This window comes from Mus caroli, chromosome 16, assembly GCF_900094665.2.
Source record: "Mus caroli chromosome 16, CAROLI_EIJ_v1.1, whole genome shotgun sequence".
NCBI classification, from domain to species: domain Eukaryota; kingdom Metazoa; phylum Chordata; class Mammalia; order Rodentia; family Muridae; genus Mus; species Mus caroli.
The window spans coordinates 40,487,075-40,513,087 of NC_034585.1; the positions used below are offsets into that span (position 1 = coordinate 40,487,075).

At 41.8% G+C, this 26,013-nt stretch overlaps 1 protein-coding gene across 23 annotated transcripts in view; it reads left to right on the forward strand.

Annotated features, from left to right (window-relative positions):
- The window catches only part of Zbtb20 (zinc finger and BTB domain containing 20), a 751,404-nt gene extending 725,391 nt beyond the window's left edge, over window positions 1-26,013 (forward strand). For 16 of the 23 annotated variants that reach the window (XM_029470523.1, XM_029470521.1, XM_029470520.1 and 13 more), the window contains one exon: window positions 1,747-26,013. In XM_029470523.1, the coding sequence (XP_029326383.1) occupies window positions 1,747-2,168 (422 nt within the window). In that variant the 3' untranslated portion in view covers window positions 2,169-26,013. The remainder of the gene's footprint in view (window positions 1-1,746) is intronic. The other 7 variants (XM_029470535.1, XM_029470538.1, XM_021185042.2 and 4 more) reach the window with 1 other exon arrangement.

Consider the following 26,013-nt stretch of genomic DNA (forward strand, 5'->3'; position numbering starts at 1 on the left):
AACTAAAAATAACATACATGCTTGTCTCCAAGGGAATCTCTCATTTACAGAAAGTTTACAAATGTAAACACTGTGTATAGGCCGAGCTCTTTAGCAATAAGCCTTCCCCAGATTCTCCTTTTTCAATCTAAAAATTAAATTCTTCTCTTTTAGCCCTAGGATCCTGCACTTCATACTTCCCTGTAAGAATGCTTTCATTCAAGATCCCTTATGTTAGAAATACCAAGAAAATTGTCTAATTAGAGAGAGTTCCATAAGATGAAACATAAATATGAAGCATTCGATCCAGAATCTGGCATAATAAACATTCAGTGCGTGGGTGTTCGTTTTCTTGCTATGATACATGATACAGCAGCGTCCTTCAGAATGGAAAAATGAGAACCACAGTCAAGGCCCTAATTTAAATGGAAGTTGACTCAAGTTTAAGGAGTAGATCCCTTGGCCTGCTACACATTCTCCGATAAGGTCTCAGGCTTGGGGCTTTAGGCACCCTGAGACAGATGCCTACTTTGGCCTGTCAGTAATGAGATGGAAGAGGTAGATCATACACTTTAGAGAGGTTTTGTCATCTTTCAAAATCAGAAAACATCAAGTGTTGAGAATCAATATTAATTTAAAAAAAAAAAGCAAGTCTTTTAAACAATTATCCAAAGTGATGTCCCAGACCCATGTACTTTCAGGGGTCCCCCATGTCGCCATTCACTGACTAGTCTTACCTTACTATTTTTAACTAGCTAGATGATTTGGTTTCAGAGCCAATGGCAGACAAAGCAATAAACACACAAGAAAAAAGGGCTGTGCCAGCTGGCTAAGAAAAAAAAAAGACAGAAAAAACTATTTTAGAAATTGACCTAAAAGTTCAAAAAGCATATGGAACCATTTAATGGGGGGAGGATGTAGCCTTGTAATAAGAATGCCATGCAAATATTCCCACACCACCCTTGGTGGTCTACAAAGTGATTCCATGTGTATTTCATGTCAACACCATCACAGGGAGGTAAGCAGGACGGTGTACCTCAGAGGTTCTTGGTGATTTGTTATGATGGCACACAGGGTGTTGGTGCCTATGCTTGAACAAGGCTCAAGACGCAATGGTTGTCCACCATCCATTCAGCTGTCACAGCCAGCAAGGTCAACCTGCAGGACAGTGCAGTCAGCACAGAATAGCCAGTTCATTCTCAGGAAGACTTCTATCAGCAATAATGTATGCATTTCTTAGGCCGAATAGTGGAAATGGAGACTTTCTGAAAAGAATCAACTTATAAAGCCAATATTCTCACTTCACAATGATTATAGCAAACCCCTCCCTATAGCAAAAGCTATATATTTAGCTCTTATATTTGTTTGGTAATATTACCTGGAAATATGTATATCTTCAATAATGGTCCTGAGAATGGCTCCTACAAAGCACCTTATTGGGTTTTCTTCCAAATGACCTTTGAAGAGTTAGGTGGATGCATGTTCATACTTAACACGAGAGCAGTTTCTGGTCATGGGGAAATGGAAAGCTCTAGACTCTCCTGGCATTCTTAAAACAAGCTTGCTCTGAAAAGGAGGCCAGAGAGGCCTAGATCTTTCCAATCAAGGATGATCCATAAAACAATCAATATTTTTTTTTTTTTTTTTTTTTTTTTTTTTTTTTTACTTTTTGTTTCCTTTGCTGTTGTCTTGTTTTCCTGTCTCTCATTCTCCCTCTCTGGCTGTGTCTTGTTCTGTCCTGCTTGCTGTCTCCTCCCACCTCACCAGGTGAGAAGCCCCACCAGTGCAGCATCTGTTGGCGCTCCTTCTCCTTGAAGGATTACCTTATCAAGCACATGGTGACGCACACGGGCGTGAGAGCATACCAGTGTAGCATCTGCAACAAGCGCTTCACCCAGAAGAGTTCCCTCAACGTGCACATGCGCCTGCACCGCGGGGAGAAGTCCTATGAGTGCTACATCTGCAAAAAGAAGTTCTCCCACAAGACCCTGCTGGAGCGACACGTGGCCCTGCACAGTGCCAGCAACGGGACCCCTCCCGCAGGCACGCCCCCAGGTGCCCGCGCGGGTCCGCCAGGCGTGGTGGCCTGCACAGAGGGGACCACTTACGTCTGCTCCGTCTGCCCAGCAAAGTTTGACCAAATCGAGCAGTTCAACGACCACATGAGGATGCATGTGTCTGACGGATAAGTAGTACCTTTCTCTCTTTCTTACGAACCAAACAAAACGACAACAAAAGAAATAAACAAGCAAACAAACAGACAAAAAGCTATGGCACTAGAATTTAAGAAATGTTTTGGTTTCATTTCTACTTTCTGTTTTTGTTTCTGTCCCGTTTCATTTTGTACTACATGAAGAACTGATTTTTGCCTGCTGGGACATTACATTTCCGGGGGCTTGGGTGGATAATACTTTTCCCAGTCCCCCTTGGATGGTGGCCTTAAGGCCTGGTAGTGCTTCAGGAGGTCCACTGGTTGGATCTCTAGCTACTGGCCTCTAAATACAACCCTTCTTTACAAAAACAAAAAACAAACAAACAAAAAAAAAGACAAAAACAAAACAAAAACAAAACAAAAAAAGCAAAAAACCACACACATACACACACACACACAAAAAAAAAAGAAACAAAAAAATCTTTTAAAAAAGTTTAAAAAAATGTTTAAAAAAAAAGAAAAATTGTTTTTCCACTCGTGAAGAGCACTACAGAGTTTCTTAGGAGCTGTAAAGGCCTGCTGTCTTTAAATACACCGCTCACAGTGTTTCAGAGAACAGTTCACTCTTCTGGCCACTTGGACTTCACAGTAAGCAGTTTAAACTGTGGAATATCACTTCTGGTTGAAAACCCAGAGGAATGGCCCTGCTGTTTCCACCTACCACGCTGTCTGATGTCATTAAAGGGCTCTGGGATGGGAGGGGTCGGTGAGCCCAGTGGTGTCAACAAAGGCGGGGTGGCAGGCTTCTCCCCCAGGTCTGCCTGGTCCACACACCCTGGCCCACCTCCTCCACATCCCGCCCCTTTCAGCAGAAGCCAGGAAGACTCGGACAAGCAACAGTGGCTATCGTATTTATTCAGTGTCTTGGCTGAGCTACAGCCTCAGCACAATCAAGAGGGACTTTCATGAAAGGCAGGAATGCAGAGAAAAACAAAGATTACAGATTTGCACCTATGTTTCTAGGTACAAGAGAAGGATTATTTCCAACAATCTTTGCAAAAAAAAAAAAGTGTCAGGATATATTCTTGTGGAAGAGAAAAAGAAAGAAATGGAGGGTGGGGGGAACAGTAAAAGTTCTTGAGGCTTTTTTAATTCAAAAATTTATAGAGGGGCAAAAGTGATGTTTACCAGATAGAATGCTGATTTTTTTAATATATTTACAACAGTATTTGTGTAAAAAAAACAAAAAAGTGAGATTGTTAAAAGTGATTTTTTTTTTCTCCTTTTGGTTCCGCATACACTGCCGCCGTTCCCTTTACTTTGTCTCACACATATATATATTTTTTGGTAAGTCAAGACTGTTAAGGTTAGCGATACTGCTTCCAGATAGAAAGAATAGAAGGCAACTAAAGTTATATTTGAAAGAGAGGAAGGATATTTTCTTCATATTTTTTTCTTAATTTTTATTATTTTAAAGTATTGCCTGGGTTGCTAAGGGCCTCCGCGGCCCGTCCACCCTGCTGTAATTTCAACTGCTGCTCTGTTTGCGATGCGTAGGTCTTTGACTTCTAGCAGGTTTCAGTGGCTCGCTCCACTGAACAGTTATCACCCATCCATCTAAAATTCTGTCCTTTATCATGGGAGGGACGTGCTCTTTTAGAAGCAGATTTCTTCCTTCTCCAAAATTTCACTGAGCTCTTAGGATTCCAGAGTTCCATTAACCTTGCTTTGTTCCCTCTGGTGAAACACTAGTGGTCTAGAGATCTTGACACAGGGGTCTGTTTCCTTCATGGTCCTCATGCCTCTCTCCCCTGCCTCCTCACCCTCTCAGAGCACTGTGTGGGCATTACTCTGAGAAGCCTGTTACAAACCACAGTGCATTGATGCCAAAACTCCTCCCTTCCTTTCATGGCCTCTGACTCCCCACCATAGCTCACAGGGCTGAGTAGGATGGTCATTCTTTAGTTGATTATTGACTCTTGCTTTTTTGGAGGAATTAGCAGTTTCTCTGTGCTAACATCCAACTTTCAAAAGGCCATGAATCTCCAGCGTCATCCTGGATGCTGCTCTTTCTAGTTGGGATTTCTCTCTTTGGTGTTGATCAAGAAATCATAAGATTTTCCAATCATATACAGAGTCCTGAAGGGGTTCCAGCTTAAAAAAAATGGGACTTTTTAAACCTAGATAATACTCACTAAGTAATTTTATGACTGGCCATGTTTTAGCACACTTAAAAGGAAAAGTAACTATTCCAATAACACAGAAACACAAAACTACATTTTTTTTAAAAAAAAGAGATTTTCTTTTCTAAATTGCTCTACATTTTAAATCAGTTTTCCTCCTAATTTTCCTGTTAGCATTTTATTTACAAAAAAAAATGCAGCAAATGAGGGAAAATTTTCCAAGGCAAGCAACTCTATAATGACTAAATTGGTTTTATTCATATATTTTAGACAATTGGTTAACTTGAATCTTTTCCGTAAGTTCTTTGTGATGTTTAGTAGTTTGTGCAACTGGAGTATTTGTGGCGTTGGAGTTGGTCTTATGGTGCTTAATTCAGTGGATTTTTTTGCTAGAGTTGTAGTGTGGCTTTGGATCGGTGACTTACTACTGAGTATCACTTATCGTGATTTCTAAGAAGGGGACACCCAAAAAACTTGTGTGACCTGTTTTAAAAATTAGCTTCAGAAATGCAGAAGTTCTCCCTCCCCCACCCCCTGCTGCTTTGCTGTTGTTAATATTGGAAGTCAGGCGCGACCTCATGTTTCTGTACCAGCGAGAGGGAGCATTAAGTCACAAGGTCATGGAATCATTTGGATAGTTCAAAATATGAGTTGTTCAACCCATCAAGGAGAAAAAAAATGATGCTGTGATATTCTTTTCTTAATCTGGAGGAAAAAAAGACATGAAATCACTCACCAAGTGAAAGAAAGCAGAGGCCCAGCGTCAGGCATCCTCACTGTTGACGGGAGCACATTGAAAGAAGTGTTTCCAGTCAAACCTCAGTAAAGTAGTCAGAACTCTGACTGGTCCTGGGAATACTTACCTTACGTGCCATTAGGTCTCATTCCCATCTGCTCACTACACCTGAGAGAATCCCATTTGTCTTCATGCTAATGTGCCATTGTCAAAAAGCTAAGCAACTGGGTTAAAAATCCAACATTTGTTGTAGAGCATGTAAGAAAAGAAAAGAAAAGAAGAGAAAAGAAAAGAAAAGAAAAGGAAAGGAAAGAAAAGAAAAGAAAAGAAAAGGACACCAGATGACTTGAAACTCTGAGACACATTCTTTTCCTACAAAGGGAATATCTCCTTTTAAAACGTGTGAGGAGATCCCCAGGAATTCTTGGTCAGGTCCTACCTACTGTACAGGCTCAGTCCTATTGTTTTACCCCAAACATCTCCCAACCTAAAATACTGCTTTCTAGAACTGAAGGACGCTCCGTTGGCATCAGAGCTCTAAAGGAAAGATGCTTTTATAGTGCTGGTGCTGTATACCTGGCCTCTCAAGGGCTGTTTTCCAACTGCACTACATTGTAGAAGATAAGCCAGTCTGCACCTACTTCAAAAGGTTACAGATGCTTCCAGGATTGCCCATGCACACTCGATATTTAACAATCACAAATAAGAGAAGATGAGAAAGATTGCCATTTTTTTTTGGTTTTCTGTCCTACCATTTTCATGATGGGATGCTATCAGTTCTTTTAAAACTAGAAAACAAACAAACAAGGGTCATTTTAGTATTCAGGAACACTTGCGCAAGTGTGCATGCACACATGTGCACACGCTCACACATGATGGAAGCAGATGTTCCAGGCAGAAGACCTCTTGAGAAGTTTAGGGAACAAGAGCTGGCATTCAAAAGAATACTAGTATATATTTTTAAATCAATCTACAATTTAAACAAGAAATGTGTTAAATACAAAAACAAAATAGTACCAGCATTTGTACAAAAAAGAGCCCCTAATTGTGTAAAACATATCCCCCAAAAGACAATAATTAGAACTAGAGAATATGATTCAGCTCTACAATAAAAAACAAAACCAACCAGAAACCCCCCTCCCCCCCACACACCTAGTAATCCTAAATGAAAATCTTTCTAGAAGTATTTTCACTGTGTGAACTTACCTTCCTGCAGCCTCTCCCATCGCAGGTCTTTTTGCCCTCAGGAGGGAGGGTGGCAGGTAATCCTGGCTCATGCCCCAGAAGCTCCCATTGCCCTCTCCCCTATCTATGAGGTCACAGTCGCTGTTGGCTTTAGAAAGACTTGGGCTTGCCTTCTTTCTCTGTAAGAGACACTTTATTATATATCATAATATCATGTAAGGACCAAGGAAACTCTTTTCAATCCATGAGCAGGGAGAGTCTGTGTGTCTGAGACTGGAGAGCAAGAGTTTCCTCTGGGCGTGCCTGTTTCACATCACTCTCCCTGTCAGGATCTATGTGTGCTTCCATCTCACACATCATCTACTACCATCATATGGCCTGCTTATGCTCCAAAGCACTGTTTTCTTTCAGCAGTAGAAGTTAAACCAGAAATGTGTGCCTCATCAAAGCCCTCAGGTCCCCGGGAAAATACAGGAAAGTTCCCTGTTGCAGTCCTCCAAGATACACCCAACACCAGTGTCCTGAGGAATGATGGCAGGGAGGTCGCCCTGGCAAGGATGCATAGCAGACAATGCCCTTGCTGAGCCTTCCCCTAAAGTTGCAGCTGGAGTTGGTTTGATTAGTTAGGGCTAGCCATGTGAGGTGTGTGGTGCTACAGATCACGTCAGACCTATGCTGCCCTGACCAGTGTGCAGCTGCAGCTAAGGGAACAAAAAGGTGTAGCCCAGGAGCAGACAGGAGATGCCCTGGGAGGAAAGAGAACACAGGGTAGGTGCCCTTTCTGCTGTGACTTGACTCTTAAAAGAAACCCTCTAAAAAGAATTCTTTAATTTAGTAATGAGTTGAAGTCCAGGGTAATGGAAGCTCTAGGGAAGAGAACAAAAGAATTGCAAAATGTATTCAGTACCCAACAATACCAAACCAGAAAGCATCCAATCACAAAGCTAGGAAGTTTGGCAAGAGGCACTTAGGGAAACCTCCAGTCTTTTCCATGGGTAGGGTCCGCAGACTTTCTTTTGAGTGATTTCTGGCTCGGAGAAACCTCTTTACTCACTAGAAAAGAACTTTGTTTAAATGGCCAATTTTGTCCCCCAGGAGGGGAGAAAGAATTTTTTTTTTAAAGACAGAAAAGAAAAATAGGACACTAAAGACAGAACCATGTGAGTTGGTGACAAACAAAAGAAAGGGGACACTAGAATTTCAATAGACTCCCCATTGGATAGATTAAAAAAAAAAGCAAAGCTACCCAAGGGCCCCCCAGCTCCAGACTCCCTTCTGGGAGGGGACCGTGCTTGAGCTGACCCAGCTGCTGGCTTTCTGGGGCTGGACATAAACTTCCCAACTGGGACCCTGGCAACTTTCATTCTGTGTTTTCATAAGGAAAAGGGACTGTTCTCTTAAATGCCCTGGAAATAGGTAGTGGCATGGGGCAAACTTTCAAACCCACCTCTGCTCTGGTGCTCAGGATGCCCCAGGAGCTCGTGAAAATACTTAAATATTCCCAAGGGCTTTGTGTGTGGAGTTATCATTTCCAATGCACCTTAACCATCCACCTGTGCTGACTGCGTTTCTGTAAAACTGCACAATTACTAACCCAAAGCATCATCGTTTCTAGCCCTGAGTAGCAAGATGATCAACCCAGGCAAACTAGCCCACGGAGTTCTTTACGTTTCTCAAGATGCTTTTCTGCTTGAACACTGAATCCACAGCAGGAAGAGATGTGCATTATCCGGTGCTCAGAGTGCCCTTGGGGCTGTAGAGCTAGGCTCCATTCTCTCTAAGGTGAACAAGCAAAATGGAGGCTTGCAAGGCGTAAGATTTTTTTCAAAACTGTATGTCTCCTCCTCATGAAAGGAAGACTAGAAAAGGCCCAGGACTGGAGCAAGAGTCTTAACATATGGCTTACTGACAGCTGCCCTTTCCCCAGAGTTTCTTTAGGGCCCAACTATGCTCCACTGACTACTGGCATAACCCCAGCTAAGAAACTTACACAAAAAACATTGGGTTGTAGGATTATGGCCTTAAGTTAGAAACCCTGGAGGAAAGCAGACGACACACACACACACACACACACACACACACACACACACACACACAGAAAATGAAAGACTGTGAAGATAGGGACATTTCTTGGTTTGTAATGGATTCATAATCACAAAAATAAGCTCTATTCATGACTGAAGACTATGGAATCAGTGACTTCCTGGGAGGCACCAAACTTGTAGGGGAACCAGCTGCTTTCAGGAAGCAGCTATTTCCTGTCTGCTCCGTTTCTTTGATAGGTCGAGGCTGAATGTAAAATAACCGTGTTGCTAGGTAGCAAGTCCTGTTAAACATAAGCACAGGTGCCTGGATGGCTCTTAAATGTCTCCTTAACAGGGAGCCCAAATCTCAAAATACAGCTTTCTCTCTCTACAGAGATCGTATCAATACAGACTGCTCTCTGTCCCACCTCAGTTTTGAGGTGCATTGGGTTTGTCTTGTGAGCTCTTGTTTAAATACAAAATCAAAACTTTTACATCTTTAATGGAGACGAATAATCTGCAGATCATAGACAAACTCTAGCCCTAGTCATGAAATCCTAGCTTCAGCAGTGCCTGAAAACAGTCCAGGTCTCTCCTTGGATCTCTTTCAGACTGAGAAGTTTCTTGATTCAGAGTGCTTACATGATCCTGATAGTCCTAAGGCACAGAGAAAAAGAACCCCACAGAAGACATCTGCTTCTACTGCTGTTGCGACAGTTGTTATAGCCCAAAGCATAACTGTCATTTGCACACAGATGCTAATAACAAAAGTGGCTTAACCCATCCAGTTTGTCACAGCTGCTGTCCAGAATGTCTGTCTGTGAGTGCACCTTATCCATGTGCACACATGGTGTGAGGTGCTTGTACCACAAAACTTCATTCATATTCTCCAGTGACAGCAGCATACTCTTGAGAATTTCCAGCTAGAGTCAAAGGCCTGACACCATGCATATCCCTGCTTTCTGCTTCGTTACCTTGGTTGGGTGTGTCGCTGTTTGTGAGGAGGCTTTACAGCATTCAGAAGTAGCCCAACCATCAGTAGTTTGTGTATAGCCCCTTGAGGAAAAACTTGAACAAATGCTACACTTCTGTGGATTTACTGGTGAATGTGTGTGTGTTTGTGTACGCACATGTGTGTGCACATGACCTGCATCTTTGTATGTTTATGTATATTTATGTTGTCTGAGTGTGTGTGTATCTCTCAAACGAAGCACACACGGCAGAGTTCCTGGTGCGTAGATACAGTTGCCTCTTCTACCAGTGTGCTCAGACTCATGGCTTTCTTCCCAGGAAGCAGTCACCTGCCCACTCTGTTGCTTTTTGTAGCATTTCAGAGTTGGGAGAAACAAAGGCAGCTTGTTGGCTCCACAGCAAACCCACAGGGACAGGCTGTTTTTCTCCAGAAGAGGATGGAGTACACACACTCAACCAGAAGCAGACCAGAGGGAGCCATCCAGGCAACCTCACAGGACTCCCAGAGAGGACCTAGCCAGGCAGGTGACTCCCAAATATCCCAGGATTAAGTCGGAGCTCAAAGACTATTCCTGTCCTCTCTGGAACCTTCGAGGCTTTAGAGAAGGAACATGGTCTACAGATCATAGATAAGTCTAGCCCCAGGGATGAAGACCCAGCTCCCAGCCAGTGCACACACTCACACACAGGAACCATGTGGGAGTCCTACTCCCAAACTGAAGTTCCCGGATGCTGCCTGCACCTCTAGAACATCACTACCATTCACAGGCTGTGTCTCCTGAAACCAGTGTGGCCTTCACCCAAGTCTTTCTAGGCATGGGTGGTTTACCATGTCTAGCAAACCAATAGAATATCAGGGAGTATCTTGTGGGCAATCTATAAGAATCAGTGGCTCTTGCCCATGTCAGACATTAAAGTAGAATGCTACTCTAGCATAATATACTGAATGACTGGACTTAGCTTTCATAGGTAACTCTTGATGGCTTGGTGACCTGGAAACAGATGGATTTTGTTTTCTCATTCCCACGCCTCTCTTTTACTAAACAGTCCCTTCCTTCCCTCCTCCCTTCCTTCGTTTCAATATATAGATTATTTCTGCCTTACAGAATTCAGAGGACTTTTAATTCCTCTTGTGTTTTTGCGACATTTTCCCTTCCCCCATGCAGTAAGGCTACGTAATTACCATTGCAACTATTTTTTGTTTATTATTTTTAAAATGTATATTGTCTTTCTGTATCCAAAAGAAGTCTGTGACCATAACCACAGGAATTTCTTTTTACTGGAAAAAAGTTCATTTCTTGGTTTTTTTTTTGTTTGTTTTTCTTGTTTTAATTAACAGTACTAGTGACTTTGTGGAAGACTAGGGTTACTAGTTAGGCATGCTTACTTACGTACAATACACTACATTGCAGTGTTTCTGAAACCTAGAACATACAGATTATATATAACAGCTCTATATTGAAGTATATTACATTATATTCATTTTAACTTTGAATCTGCCATATGATCATCAGTTGATTGAAATATTATTTCTTCACATATATCACCCATCACCACCTGCTGCAGTTAATCTGGTGCATTTAATGCTCTCATTTGCCTTTTATATTATCAGCTTCAGTATTGTCTTTATAACATTTTAGAATTTTTTTTTAAAGCTCAGACATAGCACACGTAGTAAAGTAAAAACTGCTTAAACTTTTTAAAAAGTTTATATTGCACGTGATCGTGTTTAGCTGGCCCTGTTAACATCTGAAGAACAACGGAAGTGCATATAACATATCTGTGATCTTCCCGTATAGAACTGCCATCATCTATATTTGCTTCAGAAGAGTATAACCAAGGAGCTGCATGTCCACCACATGATCTGACCAATTGTAATAAGCTGCATTTCCAAAGGGCTGCTTTGGTGAGACGCAAAGACAGGAACATGCCTTCCTTCCTGTCCCAACTGTATCTTCAAACATTGGCTCTCAGTATTGATCATACAGGGTCTGCTCTCTCTTTTCACTGTGCTTGTTTTCATTAGTCTTCAGCATTTCCCTGGAGGCATCTTGGCAATAATACACTGTTGATTTTCCCTAAGAGACTTATTTTAAAGTAAAACCACATTTCTAGGAACTTTCTATTGACAGAACTCGAAAACATATATGACATTCTCAGCCTTCGGAATCTGTAAGTAGGTGGTGCTTGGTTACCTGGCCCTCGGCATCTCTACTTGCTTTCTTCTTTAGTCAGGCCACCATGGAGCACTCAGAGCTCAGACAGCCCATCTTCTAACAGAAACACTTGCAGGTGGTTTTCTAAGGAGCTTTCTTCAGCTGTCCCAGCTCTCCCACTGCAAGCCTGGAAGTCAGAATCAAGCTAGCCAAACATGGTCTCATTCTCCACATTCTATGTTCAGGACCAAGTGGTGACAGCATTGATAAATCTCAGTAGGACCCCCACACACACACACAATGGACCAATATTTAGGCTTTTCGGTGTGAACATATCACTCTCTCCTTCAATCTTCCCTTGTCAATCATTATCTTCAAGTCTCATCACGTTCTGCTGTGCCTATCCAGTGTGTCTCTTGCCCCCAACCCATCCAAACTCTCCTCAGCATCCTCCACTTGTAAAGCTTGACATTCATTAAGGAACTTTCCATTCCCAGTCTCCTTTGATGATGCTAAACCAGAGTCTACTAGGAAACTACTTATGTAGCATCTATTCTCAACGAAAGGAGTGGCAGAGGGAAAGCGTGAGTGTGAACTGCGTGGTAGGCTGGCCCTTTGGTGATCAGGCACAGGGTAGATGGTCCCAACTCCATTATTCTTGCTTTCTCTTTCTTACCAAAATTTTTCTCATTTCTTGTTTCCTTTTAAAGATAACTACGTGCTACCCAATCATCTCTTCACTTCCCCACCCCTGAAAATCTTACATTATGATCCCTGACTGTTCGTGAATTTCTCCTACCACTCTCCTTAGCATCTTTCTTTAAATGAGTTCATAAACTTGAGGCTTGTAGGTAGAAGGAAGCATGTCTTCGTTTCAGCTGCAGATTTTAAAGGTTGTCAGTATCTGAGAGCAGGAGGGCCTGAGTCACAGTTTTAAATGTCAGCTGTACTAGATGAGATCATTAATTCCTCTCACCTTTGCATTAAACCAAAGATAAGTATTTTCTTTTCTTTCCTCTTTTAATACCACAGTTTTCAAATTCTTGGTATGAGTAGACGATTTCTGAGGGAGGAAAAAAAAAAAACCTCCCTTGTTGATTATTTCTGCTTGTGCTAATATTTAGCTAATGGCATGTTTGCCAGATACTAGATTTACAAGAATCTGAATCAAGAGATATCATTTCAAAATAACTTTGGTAGCTATTCAAGCCAAAAGCCACTTCCACTCAAACACACTGTAAGAAAAGTTTGAGAGAATTTTTTCATGTATTACACTTTGAAAAGCCAAATATTTGTTGGTCTGAAGCATTGAGGGATAATTTATTAAAGAATAAAAGGATTTATGAAGTTTATCAAATGCCTGTTTTACAACAAAAATTGATATAAACCTCATAAGTGTTAAAAAACAAAACCAAGACTAAATGGGTACTATATTAAATTTTAAGTACAGTACTCAGTTTATAAATACATACTATATTATTTGGCCACAATTCTAGAGTTCATTCCAGTTATAGCTGTCTGGTCTCCAGAACACTGGTGAAGAAGACTGAAGTCACTGTGGGTGTCTACCTTTGGGGATCCTGCAGTGTCCTTTCACAGTGACCCTTTAGCACAATGCCTGACTCTCTGTGTGCTGCCTCTTTATCTCTCTGCTCATATGAAGATGGAGAGTCTAAGACACAATTTGGAGTACACAGACACTCACTTCTTGCTCTACCTTGACACTCAAAATCCACACTTCATATGAAAAAATGTATTGTTGCTTGACTTAAGGCTTGATCCAGACTTTGACTTAAACCACTTTATAGCATCAGTTCCCACATAGAGCAATGAGATAAATGTCAAGTTCAAAAGCCTCACTAAGGTAGGCATCTATCTATCTTAGGCCAATGTTTGAATCGCTTTTCCTTCCTATATCCTCCCACCGAGTTTTACCCTCGCTTCTTTCTTCTTCCATTTGGGCTCCTGCCATCTCTTTTGAAAGCATTCTGTATCTAAAGCTCTCTTGCCCTCTGGCATTGCCTTCTGAAGGCGTAGAAGACTTTTCTGAATCACCAAACACTATCATCTCAAGTACACTGTGGAATGGGAGAGAGCTGGGTCAGGAAGATCTCTGTTGGTCCAGTTGATCCAGGCTGCCTTCTGGTCATTGTTCCTTCAAGCTCTCAAATCAACCCAACCCTGAGATCCAGAATTTCTCACCACAACCTCTTAAGTCCCAGATGAATGTCTAAATCCTGTTTAATATTCTAGAGGCTCAAGGGTGTGAATTCTTCTTGCTCATGAGCCTCCTGTTTTTGTAAGCTGACACCTGTCAAGAGCACCAACAGCCTGAACAATAACTAATGCAGCAAAAATAATGGTCAGAAACACTATAGTATATATTTGAGAGATTAGGAAGTGATTTTTTCTTCTTTTATCCATTAAAAAAACACACACACACACACAAAACAAAACAAAAAACAGCGTGCATACCCCCTCCCCAACACATTTCAGAAAACCTACATCTCATTTTACAGTTAGATAGTTTTAGTTTTTGTGAATATAGATTAGGAAATGTTCTGGAATTGAAGCTGGTAGCAAACACGTTTCTTTTCTGCACTGGACATTAGGACATGTGTGCATGGATGCGATTCCTTCAAAGAAAGTGAAACATGGCAAAGCAAAGGGACAATACTTTCACACATTAAAACAGTTGTCTGCTATCTGTAAACCTTGATTTAAGCATAATTATAACTTCATAGAAATCTGAAACTGGAGGAATGTGTATTTTATAGTTTGTTTGTTGATTTGTTTTCCTTTATGTCTGTCTTCTCAAGCTAGGGAGATATTTTGATTCTCTGATTTGATGCTTTCCCCGTGTGTCAGGCGACTGCCCTCTACCCCAGAGTAGTCTTCTGCCCCTTAGAGAAGCCTTCAGTTTTCCATCAAGCAAGGGGTCATTTCTCATGCAAGTCTCACCTTCCTTTTCTGCTGTTACTTAGAGCTTTGAGAATGAAATCATTTCTGCACTTTGGGGATTGGAATAGTTAAAACAGAGCATAGTCCTTGGAGGAAAAACTATCTTTACCTGAACTGACAGGTCTGGGGCCAAAGAATGGAGCCAACCACTGATGAAAGTCATTGATTTTATACTTCAGATCATCACGGCCTCCTCAAATCCTTTTTGGAATAAAGCTGGGGACAAATTTCTTTTCTTTTCTTTTCTTTTCTTTTCTTTTCTTTTCTTTTCTTTTCTTTTCTTTTCTTTTCTTTTCTTTTCTTTTCTTTGGATGTTTCTTGTGAGTATCCAGGACAGAATTCCCAAAAAGGAAAAGGAAGACGCATTAGTAAAAATACTCACGGCATCTGATCTTCCCACTTTCACAGTAGTGGGGACTTCAGTCATGGCCACTTTAAGCTCTCTATGGTCCTATGGTCATGGACATGGCAACATCCACTTCCACCTCACTCCTAAGGCCCCTCCCTGGCACGGAGATGGTAGTAAGTAGGACATCTCCAGGCTGCCAGCACTCACCTATCCATGCCTAGCAACACAAAAGAGGAAAACAGCAAATTAACACTGGGAAAGGGGTCGTAGTCCCTTGTCAAAGCATGCTCTGTACAGCTCAGCTTAGCTTACAGATAGCTTGGCAACCTTTTTATAACCTGGCTTTTGTGCTATAATTTACATTTTTGGCTCAAATTTGGGAAATAAATGCAATTTCAGTTAAGGGAACAGAAGGGAAGTGGGGTGGGGGATGGCATAACTCAATGGACCCAAATAGAATTCAATTCTAAAATCCTAAAACCCATTCTCAGGATTACCAAAGAATGATCTCACTGGTCCTGTCAGGGTTCCTCATGTCTCTGTGTGATGGGTCTGAGAATTAACACAACTATATTCCTTTGTGATTCATGGCTTCTCTCCATCTATCCTGACTATCTGAAGAGGTTATAGAAATTCTTGGCTGCTCTGCTCCTTATCTGCCCTCCAGGAAGCATGTGATGTATGCATCCAGATGACCAAAACCAAACTAGGGCTTTGATAAGGTTTTGCAATAGGCTGAAGTGCTTCAGCTCACAGCTAGGGAACCTTTAAAAACAAAGCTAGCTATTTTACTCTTTGCTCTTCATGGAATACATCTTGGCTTGAAGTCAGCAATAAAGTCAGGAGAAGGTTCCCAAAGATGCTTGAGCAGTTAAATTTCATCCTTGCTCCCATTGATTTAGACTTCAGGTTTCGAGAAGAGCCTATTGAAGTGTACATTAAGGATAATTTGCTTAGGCATATGTAATTAAGATTCATCTTTGCACCATTGTTGAAAGAATCGCGGTTGTTAGAGTAGATGAGCACGGAGTCTCTCAGAAATCCACACCCATCACAGCAAACAGGTAAGAAGCTGATGACAGAGAACATCTAAATTGCTTTGTTTTAAAAAGCCCCAGGATGCCAAACATCCCTCTTCCTTTCTGTTCTCCTCAAGCTCCAGCGGGAGTGTGGGTGTGAGCAGTAAGGCAGATTCACATGTGCAGAGGGAGGGTTCAGACCCGATGAAGGGACAGACCTGGAGGTCACCATCAAGTGCTCCTCCAGAGTCACTCACGCAACCACATCCCAAACTGACTGTCAGCCTGCAGAAGAAGTCTGTAAGGAATCCAACTACCGATGCAGAGTCTGCATCCTAGTGTAATAATTCACTTTGTATCTAATACTTCTACCTTTCTGCATGGAGTTATTTGTGCCAACTCTAAAGCCCATCATTCGGAGGGAGGCCTTGGAAAACGTCTTTGTATGTGGATTTGGATCTGTATCTTTGTAGTCAGGCAAACAAAACAAACAATCAAAAAAAATATGGAAGAATGGCAGGAGGGAAAGAGAACCATCTAGAAGGTAGACCCCTCGATGTCATGAAAGGTGGCTGTTGCTTGTAGTCTTTGAAGAACAGCTGATTCTGCTACTCACAAAGAAGGGCCCAGGACTGCTAAATGTAGGACCGAGTTTAGGAGACAGGAAAGCTTGCTCTCTTCCTCCCATCCCTATCTCCCTTAGCACCAGTCAGCTGGCAAGATAAAGTCACTAAGAAGCACTACTGACCTTGCATTGAATTGATGTTTCCCTCCTCTAACTTTGGTTTCAACTCAACTGTAGGCCTTCCTTTTCTGCCTACTGGCTTCATATTTTACAGAATAACACAGAGGTCCAAGCTGGTTGTTTATCTCCTTTGAGCTGAAACAAACAGGGGCCACAGAGAGGTGAGTCACGGACGTTTGAGCCAAGGCCTGCTTCCACTTTTGTAGCTCACCTTCAAGAGCTGTTCATGGCTGACTTTGAGTCTGTAATTGTTTTGTTGGTGGTGGTGGTGGTGGTGGTTTTTTTTCTTAGTTGTTTTTTTGTTTCGTTTGTAGGGTCTTCCCCCCTCCCCCTTCTTTGTCGTTTTGTTTTGTTTGCACTAAGCGTGACTGCAATGTGTTGCACTACTGAGCTGTATTGAGTCGTGACAGGAGAGTGTGTTAGGGAAGGGAAGAAGAACAAGCTAGGAGAGCACCACAGAGGAGGAAGTTCTTTCTGCTATTATTTCTCACAGAGGGAGTGAGAATCTGTGAAATTTTTGCCAACTCTTGATCAAGTCTAGAGAACTGCTAAGCTGGAAAAGAACCATTTTCTTATTGTCTGGCAGTGGGTTAGTACAGCAAGTGGAAGATATTTCAGAAGAAACTTATCCAATTTTGTTTCCAACTCAGCTTACAATAAGAGTGAGGAAGCTGGCTGATGTGACATGAAATCTTCATCTTGGCTCACAAGAAGACAGAAACTCCCCCACTACAGCATATCCCAGTGTGCCTGGGGTTATAGTGTCTGTGTTCAGATATCCTGTCACTCTGAGCATACTTTTCTATCGTGGTAAGACCTAGATCTCTGGGTAACCAAAGAGGAAGGCCATGCATGTGGTAGAGCCCTGTGAGGTGGCATAAGGGAACAGTGCAATAAACACTGCCCGCCATGAGGGGAAAGGCTTATTCTGACACAGGGTAGGCCAACTGGAAAACTGGAGAAAGGGTTGGACGTCTCCTCAGAGTCCACAAGCTGCTCCATCCTAGACCATCCTTAAGCAGAGACCTTGATATAGTGCCTAAAAGTTAAAAGTTGTTGCTCCCCCACCCAACTTTTCTGTGTTCCATTTACATTTATTGCCTTTTTAAAGCTTAGAAGCAGTCGGGGTTTGACAGCGCTTTCGTAATTACTGATGAGAGGATCTTGTGCTACCGGAAGAGCAATAGACTGTGTGGTGACTCAAACAAGTGTGGGGATGCTAGGGGCTCCTCCAGAGTTCCGGATGACAGCTCTTGGAAACTCTTGTTTGCTAAGAATCAGAGCCCTTGTAAACAGCTAATGTTGAGTTTCTTTGAGCCCTGTCCTACCTGAGGGGATCTGTCTGGAAAGCTTCCATTTCAGGCCTCTTTAGCAAAGTATCCATCTGATGCTCTCTCCTTCCTCCTTATGACAGGTCTCATTCTACTTTCCCATGTCAGAGTTTCTTTTTATAGATACAGAAGTGCCAGCCTTGCTAGTTTAACCCTACAGAGACCATTCAGAACTAACTTAAGCAGCAACTTAGGAGAACTCAAAGTATTATCTGTATTTCAAGCAGGCTCCTGAATCAGATCTCATAGCAGATGCCTGGGAATTCGTGGTGGGGAAGCACTAACAGGACATGGAGACACCCAACCAAAGCTATGAGAGGAAACAATTGACTTTTAGAACAGTCTCACCTTAACTTTCCTTGAGGCACTGGGGACAAGTTTTTCTTGAGACTTGCACATCCACCCCAGTTCCTTCACCAAAGATTTTCTTCTCCAGAGCCCAGCCTCCTTTCTCCCAGGCAGAAGTACCATAACAGGCCTGAGGGTATCCTTGCAGTGGTCCACAGAGTTCATCTTCTGTTCACATGGGTATTTACAGACCTTGTAGTAGAAGGGTTTCCAAACAGTCTGTATGAAAAAAATACATAGTACTACTTGGTACTGGGAGCTTTGTGAGACTCATCTGTAGCCTGGAGGCTTGTAGACAGAAATGTCCATGGACGGGAGAGTGCTAAGTCATTTGGAGCCAAACAGGACCGCTGGTGAGAGGATCATTGGGCAGTACGAGTCAAGAGCAGATCAAGGCTCTGAGTGCCCAGGCCCAATGGCAGTGGCCTATGAGGATGTTAGACAACACATCAATGGAGTCACATACTGAGAAGCTAAAGTGTGGGCTTTGCTGTGATGGCTGACATTGTTGAAATGTTCGTGCCACAGCAAGGGAACTACTTGGAAGTAGATCTGTTGTGATAGTGCCTTCTTGTTGTAGCAAGTCATTTATTCAGTTAGGCTTTTCTGGACCATTGCCCCCGTCTTCTGAAGAGGTCTGAGATGAAGGGATAGGACACTGCCCCTGATATGCTGTGATTTGAAGATATTTGCACTAGATTCTATCCTCTCCTTTAAACTGGAGCAACTGAATGAGAGGGGAAAAATTAACAAGGACAGCTCAAAGTTAAAAGAAACCCAAAGTAATGTGTTCTGATAACATTATCTCCCCCTCACTGCTACATCCCCCCCGCCCCCGCGCGCCCCGCCCTTCCTCCTTCCCTCCTAGATCTACTTTTTTCCTTCCTCTTAAAGGAAACTTCACATTTTCTTATTACCAAATCCAACAATTACTTCTCTTTGTTTCTCCCCAGCACTGAATCATAAGTTCATTAATCACTCATCAGCTAGGAATATCTAGTAAAGAGCCTCTGCCCTGACAATGTTGCTGGCCTTCTCTTGTCCATCACGGGTGAACAACAATGGGTAATAGGGAGACTAGACTGGCCCAGCTCTTATGGAAGCCAGAGTCTGGATTTCACACCTATAAGGAGATGACACCTATTTACCCAGAACACATAGTCTGCAGCTCATCCTAAAGGACCCTTAGGAACAAAAGGAAGTTACTGTGTTACAGCAAACAGATGCAGGTAGTACCCAAAGTTTACCTGTCTCTTCTCTCTCCTCTTTTCCGTCTTACTGCCATGTCCTCTCAACCAGACCTAAACTTCATCTCATGAATGTCACCAGAAGAACTATTTGACTCCTTGGCTTCTCTCTTTTTCAGTAGGCTGGTAGCTCTTTCAAAATTAAAACCAAGCAAATACTATTAGTGGCTAGCCCCCTGAGGGCCGAACAATTTCCCAAGTGTCTTGATGATCCCAATATCTTGATAATCAGCTCTGATAACTTGGAATTTTTGGCTGGCTCAGACATCTGTCAACTTTATTTTCATTTTGTCTCCATTTCCATTTGAATTTTAAGTGAGAGTGGAAAGGTAGAATCATGGGAAAGATTGTGAGGCTGCAATTCTAGGGTAGAGTTTGTCAGAAGTTTGTATTATCCCAAATAGAAATTTCTATACTTACTTTCAATTTAATGTTACCCTGAATATAATTTCTATTACATTTATTGTTATTTTTATAAAATAGAGTCCAGTTACTATGTCTAGTTGAGTACTCTCTTTTCTATTTTCCCACATGGATGCAGTACCAACCTGTTCCCTAAATATCTTTTTATTATATTGTTAATATGTAATTCTACTGTAGACCAAAAATATAAAAACAAATTCGCTCATTTTAAACATATACAGACTCTAGTGAGTAAAGATGAGGAGAAAAGACCAGAGAGCAGTGGTTGACTATGTTGTTAGAAATCAAAGAGTAGCCTTACCTATTTTTAACCAGTGCTTGCCGTCACACCATAGTTAGGATTGTGTTAGCATGGCTTCTACATGCTTACGTTCTGCAAGCCTTGTCTGTCTGTTTCCTTTGATGTGTTCGAGGTTGCACAATGATGCTATTGTTTTTTCTTTTGGTAATGCCTGATCTTATTATAATGTACTTTATCAGTCATTTCCTTTAGAAGAATGAGGGGGAAAGTTTTATTTCTTCTTTTAATTTAAATTTTGTTTAATGCACTGGAAATAAAATTGGACACATTTCACTGTTTAAAAATCAGAAACGAAACAAAACAAAACCCCGAAGAAAAAACCAGCAAACAAGTAAGTAACAGGATACAAAAAAAAAAAGCTATGAAAAATATTCTGTTCACGCAAAGTATACCTATAAGCTATATCTCACATGAGAGATAAATACTGTCAAGTAAAAAAAAGACAGTGTCAACTACAGTGCTGAAAACTACAAGAGGAACCTAGGTGTACAGTGTGTGGGGAAAACTGCCAATCCTTTCTGAGGCGAGATCTTTCCATTGTTCCAATAAAAACCTAAGCAAGTTGAATGTGGAAGAGGGTCAGTAGGGAGCACCCCACCTACTTTACACCAGTGGACCTCTGAGTTACTTTCTATCATGGGTCTCAGCCACACGCACGCACGCACGCACGCACTCATGTGCACACACTCAATACTTGAGAAGGATTTGTGAAAATGTACGTACCCAGTACACAGATGTACACAGTGCTCTGACAGCCCTCAAGCTCTTCTGAGGCTTAGCAGTGATGGGCCCACAACATGGAATACTGAAAGGTATTCACTGAGATCTACGTGTGCTAATAAAGTGCTTGAAGCCAGCCTGGTCTCTTCCCCAGCATCCCCTAGTACAAGGCCAGCTGCCACGCACACATGGTCAGAGAAAGGCGAGACACCCGTTACTTCTCCTAGCCAACTGGCTCATTATTATTTGCTGAATATTTGCTGGATTTTTCTGGTTTTGTTCTGTTTTAGAATGGGGTGGGAGTGGATGTTATGTCACAATCCTAATACAGTAAAGTTTTGCATCTTCCATATCTTATGCAAAAACAGACATTTAAATCAATAAATAGTTGTGCCCTAGACTGAAAGTTAATGTTTAGGAGAGGGAAAAATTGTTGGAATTTTTTCTACATTTTTTTGTGAAGAATCTTTTTTGGAAAGGAAGGATACATATTTTTGTTGTGTAATATTTTCTATTTTTGAATGCATTTTATTGGTACAAGACTGTTTTTTTGGTGAAGACATTATTTAAAAAAAGAAAAAAAGAAAAAAACTAATCGAAAAGTTTGCCCTTAAGGATATGCTGCAGTTTTGAGATTAAAAAAATAATAACTGATTCAAGATGCGTGTTAAAAGTTGGGATTATATTGTTGTTTTTGTAATTGTTACAAGAAGAAGTTTGTACCCACTGCTGTTTATTTTGTTTCAGATGAGTAAGTAAAGGGATTGTTCTTGTTTTATTCTTTTTTTAGAGAAAAAAGCTATTTATGAAATGTCAAAAACACTGGACTGTGAGTTTAAGTGTGGAAGCATTTTACCACCCTGTGTCTTCAACCAATTATGGGAAACCTTTTCTCTCCCCCCCTGCCTTAGCCTTGCCAAATGAGGAAAACATAACAGCTCTCAGATGACGGAAGTCACCGAAGCCCTGCTTTAATTTTTATGGTCTGAAAAAGTCGGAAAACCAAAGTTAAATTTGTTTCTGAAATCCCGCTGTCTATAGCCCCTTTTTTGTATAACACAGCCGGCTGGCTCTGCCTCTCTATCTTGGATCATTGCCTTCTTAGGAACGTGGGGCCAGCTCTGCCAAGAGGTGTGAAGGTGGCGAGGTCACAGGAAGTGAGGTGTGAGAGGGACCCCCAGGGCCCCGGAGCTTCTCCATCCAGAGGCGAGGCTGCCAAGAGCACACACAGCTAACAGTGCCTGGCGGGGTCGCCCCTGTCCCCCTCACCTTCTGCTTCGAAGATCCTCCAGTTACCGTGGCTCTGCCTTTCTCAGCAGCCCACGTTCCGTGGATGGGAGGGGGTGGGATCCAAGCAGAAAACATGGCTGTGGGCGCTGCGAAGGCCCCGGCCCTCAGGAGGTAAAGCAAGGGACCACTCAGCACAAGGGCTCTTGCTGCCCGCCTCCTCTTTGACTCTGTGGATCGTCCATCCATCTGCTCACTGTGAAGATGGAGAGGCAGTGCGCCCTGAGGCTGTTCAATAGCTTTTCCATATTTTTTCAACATTGAAAAAATAATTTTTAAAAACTGTGATATTTTTTAAAAAAATCATTTGGCTGGAGGGAAGGGAAAAGGGAAACACCAAAAGCTGTAACATGATTAACTGGAGATATTTATAACTGGGGCACTTTCCAGACCAAGACGTTGTTTTCTGGACCCGAAAGCAGCCAAATTTTAAGACTGTCAGTGACAAAAAGCTGAAGAGAGGCCTCCATTTCCCCTCCTTTCTTCTTTCTGTCTCAAACTCTCTCATTTTCTCTTCTAGCTTCTCTTGGTAACTGTCCAATGGACTTCATACTTCATGCAAAATCCCGCGCATGCGCGCGTGTGCACACATACACACACACACACACACACACACACACACAAGCAAAAAAAAAAAAAAACTATTTTTCTTAAGGATTGTGGGACTAAATTTAAAGTCATGTGCCTTCATTTTTTCCCTTTTATAGTTAAATGAACCTCTTCCTTTTTTACAATGTGTTGGGTTTTGTTTTGTTTTTAGTAGAAGAGGAAGGTTAAAGTGTTTGTGGAAGAAAGGATTTATAGGCATCAACTGGGAGATTTTTTTTTTTTAGCATATTCCCCCACTAAATATTAAACACAAACATCTCACTCCCTTCACGTGGCACTGTGCACACTTAGAGCATCAAGGAATCAGAATCCCGACAGCCTAATCCACTTGATTTTAGAGAAGTTCCTGAAATTTCTATTTCCTAGACTTTTTTATTGTTCTTATTTTATCACAGTGAGGTGAATGAGGCAAGTTGCCTCGTTCTCCCAACTCGGTGCTTCTGCTTGTGGGGTGGGGGTGGGGCGGGATAGACAAGGGTGCACCCCCAAAGCTCTCTGGTGCTGAAGGGCCTCAAGGTTGAGCTTCTTTCAGAAATGTGTATGGCACACTCTCAAGTGCACACGTGAATGGTGTCATGTGCACTATTTTTAAAGGACAAGGGAAGGGGCTCTGAAGTGGGTTTTGCTTTTTCTTGTGACATTCGATTTCCCTGGTGCCTTATTCCTATTCTATGCTGGCACTCACTCACCCACAGGAACACACGCTGATGTCAGCCCCAGGAGTGAGGACCTCTAGGTAACAGTTGAGCATGTGGGGACCATGGGGTATTGGGGTCAGTTGGTAGGGGAGGAACTAGATGGCTGAAAATACGCAGGGACTGCACAAGCCCGTCACAGTCAAGATTAGTAATGCTCATATGTGAGTATGTGCAATACACGCACACACAAACACACACACAGACCCACACAGAGATGCACACACTCACAAACACCAAATACACTCTTCTTCCTCTGAACTTTGCTTCCTTCTTCATTTCCTGTCTTTGCCTTCTCATAAAGGTGCTGCTTGCTGCTGCTGCTGAGGTGCCCGGAGTCCAGAATGCCCAGTAATCACTCAGGCACAAGCCTGGCACTGCCACGTTCAGCCCTTGGCAAGACCAAACCCTGGTTTCTCTTGCCTGGGGCTGAAAACTGTCAGATTTTTCTCATCAAAAAAAAAAAAAAGTCATCCAAGGCATCAGTGGATTATAGTTACTCTGCATTAAAAATGCACTTTAAAAATAAATAAAAGCTCCAGACTGTTTAAAACACACAGAGGGAACAGGAGAAAGATAAACGTGCTAGTGTCTGAACCCAGTTCAGCATATCTCCAGTTGAAACAGTATACACTATATTATGTATAAATGTATACACACTTCTATATATGTCCACATATATGCGGTGTGTATGTTATACAGGTATAGGTGCGTGTGTGCACACACAGGTGCACATAGCATATCAAGTGTTCATTACAAATCCAGATGCTCATTTCACAAACAGCAGCAGAGGAAACAAGGTTGGACTCTTGCAGCAGATCACAAAACAATAAAAACAGCCACTTGCAGTGACTCTGGTCACAGCTGTATGTTCATAAGGAATGGATTGTAACAAAGGAAAACAAGGAACAGTGTTAGCAATTGAGGAAAACTGGGACAGACCATCTTGATCCAATGGGAATGCAGTAATGTTCTCTACCATTTCATCCGTTCTTTCTGTTAGTCGTGACGATTTGATTTTCATTTTTGCCTATTAAAAATGGTTTAGATTCAAGTGACCACATCCAAGTGAACAAAACAACCACAGTGAAAGCCCTTTTCAGTAGGAAGATGTCAAAAAACTCAAAACCCTTGGCCTGGCTCAGAACTACCATGTACAAACCAGAACTCTCAACGTTTGAAATAAAACTTTAAAACTCTTTTTGAAGCACCTTAACGTGGCCATCCATTTGACAAGTGGGTGCCACCTTTTTCTTTGAGCACCTTATTGACGTATTTTGCTATCTGCTGTCTTCTGTTACTGTTGGCTGAATAGCTAGCTGTTAACACACACACATGTGCACAGACCAGACATCTGAGCATGCGTGTTCTCAATGACGTTTACCGTGGTGACTGCTGGAAGGTGAACTCATTTTCTGATTTGCCCACCACAGTGTTGTGATAAGACTCGAAGAAACCCTGCCCTGCACGGAAAAATGTCCCTTATCACGTTGTATATTAGGGTGGGAAGGAATATGGTCCCCTTTTTGCAATTGCTACTGTGTATACATACACGTGCGCACACGCACACACACACACACACACACACACACTGTATATTCAGACCTGATGTACACACACAAACATAACTCATTTGTCCGAGTGATATTTCAGATGTCTCTGTGGGTGTCACACACCATGTGCAGTTTTCCACTTCCCAGAGAATTTTGAGTGGAGGGTAACTTTTCAGACTGATGAACGGGGCACTGAGGAAGAGTTTGAAGTAGGAGGCAAGAAAGGAGAGAGCATTAAGTCAAAAGAATAATTTCCCAAGAGGAGCTGGAGGAATGGCTGTCCTTGCAAGTGGGTGTGGAACACTGCTGTCTCAGTCTGCACTGTAGAAATCCATGCACACATCAACACACACACACACACACACACACACACACACACACACACATCCCCCCACAGGGTGCGTGGTCTGGGATGAGCAGGTCAATAGTTTTGAGAGGGAGTTTGTTCCTTTTTTTTCTCTCATTATACTCTTGTTGTCAGTTATTAAACAAACAAACAGAAAAAATTGTTTTTGAAAAACCTTGCGTACGCCTTTTCTATCAAGTGCTTTAAAATATAGACTAAATACACACATCCTGCCAGTTTTTCTTACAGTGACAGTACCCTTACCTGCCATTTAATATTAGCCTCGTATTTTTCTCACGTATATTTACCTGTGACTTGTATTTGTTATTTAAACAGGAAAAAAATTTCAAAAAAAGAAAAATTAACTGTAGCGCTTCATTATACTATTATATTATTATTATTGTGACATTTTGGAATACTGTGAAGTTTTATCTCTTGCATATACTTTATACAGAAGTATTACGCCTTAAAAATACGAAAATAAATTTTACAAGGTTTCTGTTTTGTGTGGAAGAGTAATTGATGTTGCTAAGAATGATGTTTGTTTTTTGGGGTTTTTGTTGTTTTTTTTTTTAAATGTTACCAGCACTTTTTTTGTAAGTTTCACTTTCTGAGGTATTGTACAAGTTCACACTGTTTGTGAAGTTTGAATATGAAGGAATAATTAAAAAAACAAAACAAAAAAACAAAAA